Raw genomic sequence first — 2,344 nt, forward strand, 5'->3', positions numbered from 1 at the left:
TTTCTATTCAGTGGTGCTGAGGATGATCAAAAATAAATGATCGAAACGTTCACCTTATTTAAATTGTATATTTTATTTTATTTACTACCTTTGATCAGTGGTTTAAGGCTGTGCGGGTCTATTTTGATTAATAAGATATTTGACACAATGATACTTTATATTATGATGATTTGAAAATTGTTATATGTGTGATGTTTTTCTCAGAGAAATGCATAAAGAAAACAATTGTAATGTAAATATTACATTGCACAAAGCATCTTGATTTTATAAATAACATGATAACATCGATATTTTATGGACAAATTTGTTGATGTTAAATTGATATTAACATTATATATCTAATATGTTATATTATGATCATTATTTTTGTGGATATATGGCAATGTTTCATAATTATGACATCTTTATGACTTACATCTAATATTGTTATGTATCGCACACATATATAATATTTCTACATAATCTAGATGACATATTTGTGATGTATAAGATACATGAATAAAACGAGTGTTCTAGTAAAGTAGCTTTAAAATTGTCGATCATAAATGTGTTAATAAATTTAAAGTTACAAATGAAATATGTAAATATTATCAAATAAATTAGGAAATACAGTTACATAGTTTTAATAATATTGTATTTTCTTACAGAGTGTAGTGGAAAAAGTAGTTTATCAGATTTCTGAAGAAAATCCAAAATGGACAGTCGCCAAGAGATCAGCATGGATTGATAGTCAAGTTTTTGGCTTTAGTAGAGCTATTCAAGCATTTGGTTTAGATCGGTTTAAAAAAAACTGTGTCACAATGTCTGAAGGCTTTAATTATGTTCTTACAAATATGTTTCCTCACACAGCTCAGTTAATAAACCCAAATCTCTCTCAGACAAGTTTCTCCATGCAAGCTGGCCATAATAGTACAGATGATGGTGCTAAATCAAGTATTACAGGAGATTTGCAGTATTCTTTACAGGGTAAAGCAGAGAAAATGAAAGATGCTGCTAAAAAAGCTACAGATTTAGCTAAACAAAAGGCAAGACCACTATATGCAGCTTGTCAATCACACCAATCTTAAATTAATATATTGCTATTCGAGATATGTTGGTATCATAAAATGAGAACATTCTTTTGTAAAGAAAAAACAGTTAAAACATGAAGATTACATCTGTTAATTTTTTAATGTAATTTATCCTTTACATAATCAATATTCTTGATACAATATATAAATGATACATAATGATATTTCCTTATGTACAGGGTGTCCGACAATTACTTTAAAATCTCTCGTAGGCAGGTAGGAGTAAAACTGAGTCGAAAAGTCCTGAACCAATTTTTTCTATTACATATAATAAAGAAGTAATTATTGAATTAATCAATCAGCGCCGACTTTTAGCCGGGCGCACGTCAGTGAGCCGTGCGGAGCGCTCACGCACACCAGGCGCGTGGTTCACTGACGTGCGTTCAGCTAAAGGTCGGTGCTGATTGTGGCTTGATTTATTTAATAATTACTTCTTTATTATATGTAATAGAAAAAATTGGTTCAGGACTTTTCGACTAAGTTTTACTCCTACCTGCCCACGAGAGATTTTAAAGTAATTGTCGGACACCTGTATATACAGAATATCTGACATTTGGTATACAATCTCTCGTAGGCAGAAGAAGTAAACCTGAGTCAAAAAATCCTATATCATATTGGGAGATTCGCAATAATTACTGAGATAAATAAAGAACCGCGAATACGCACGCATCGGGCGCGTAAAAGCTCGGCGTGCTTCGCGCGGTTATCTTTTATTATATATATGTTATAGTATATGCTGTTATGTATTAGCTCTTCCCATATGTTACTACGGGTAACACCGCTGACGCGCGAAGCGCACTGTACTGTCTTATGTGCGTAAGACAGCCCTATGCATCCCTGATAGGGAACCATTTACAAAAATATGTGACGAAATCTTGCACTAAAATTGTAATTTGCAATTGTAATTTGCAATTATACAGACATAGGAAAGAGATGTAAAAACATGATCTTTTCTGAAATATTTGTAGTTGTTTGCAAAATTACTTTCCAAATACTATTTCGGCAAAAGACTAACGATATGGCGAATCATCTTAGCAGTATATTTGCAAAATTAATTTCACAAAGAAATTGTCCAATAATTGAGAAAAGAAATTCAGCTATGTGATGTTTAAAATATGTAGAAATATGATTGCATATGAAGAAATGCAAGAAATCGTCGTCACTCATGATGTCATATTTGTGCAATATTTTCACAATTTGCCTATTGAAGGTATATATTGTGCAAATGCATAACGACTTTTTCGCAATTTTTGACAAATATTTACAAACTTTTA

General features: G+C 31.5%; 1 protein-coding gene across 4 annotated transcripts in view; it reads left to right on the top strand.

Annotated features, from left to right (window-relative positions):
- Window positions 1-1,149, top strand: part of LOC109863096 (PRELI domain-containing protein 1, mitochondrial) — a 6,015-nt gene extending 4,866 nt beyond the window's left edge. For all 4 annotated transcript variants that reach the window (XM_020443282.1, XM_020443280.1, XM_020443279.1 and 1 more), the window contains exon 4: window positions 648-1,149. In XM_020443282.1, the coding sequence (XP_020298871.1) occupies window positions 648-1,067 (420 nt within the window). In that variant the 3' untranslated portion in view covers window positions 1,068-1,149. The remainder of the gene's footprint in view (window positions 1-647) is intronic.
- Window positions 1,150-2,344: the final 1,195 nt, after the last annotated feature.

The sequence above is a fragment of the Pseudomyrmex gracilis genome, unplaced genomic scaffold (assembly GCF_002006095.1).
Source record: "Pseudomyrmex gracilis isolate BER0280 unplaced genomic scaffold, ASM200609v1 scaffold_3136, whole genome shotgun sequence".
Lineage (NCBI taxonomy): Eukaryota > Metazoa > Arthropoda > Insecta > Hymenoptera > Formicidae > Pseudomyrmex > Pseudomyrmex gracilis.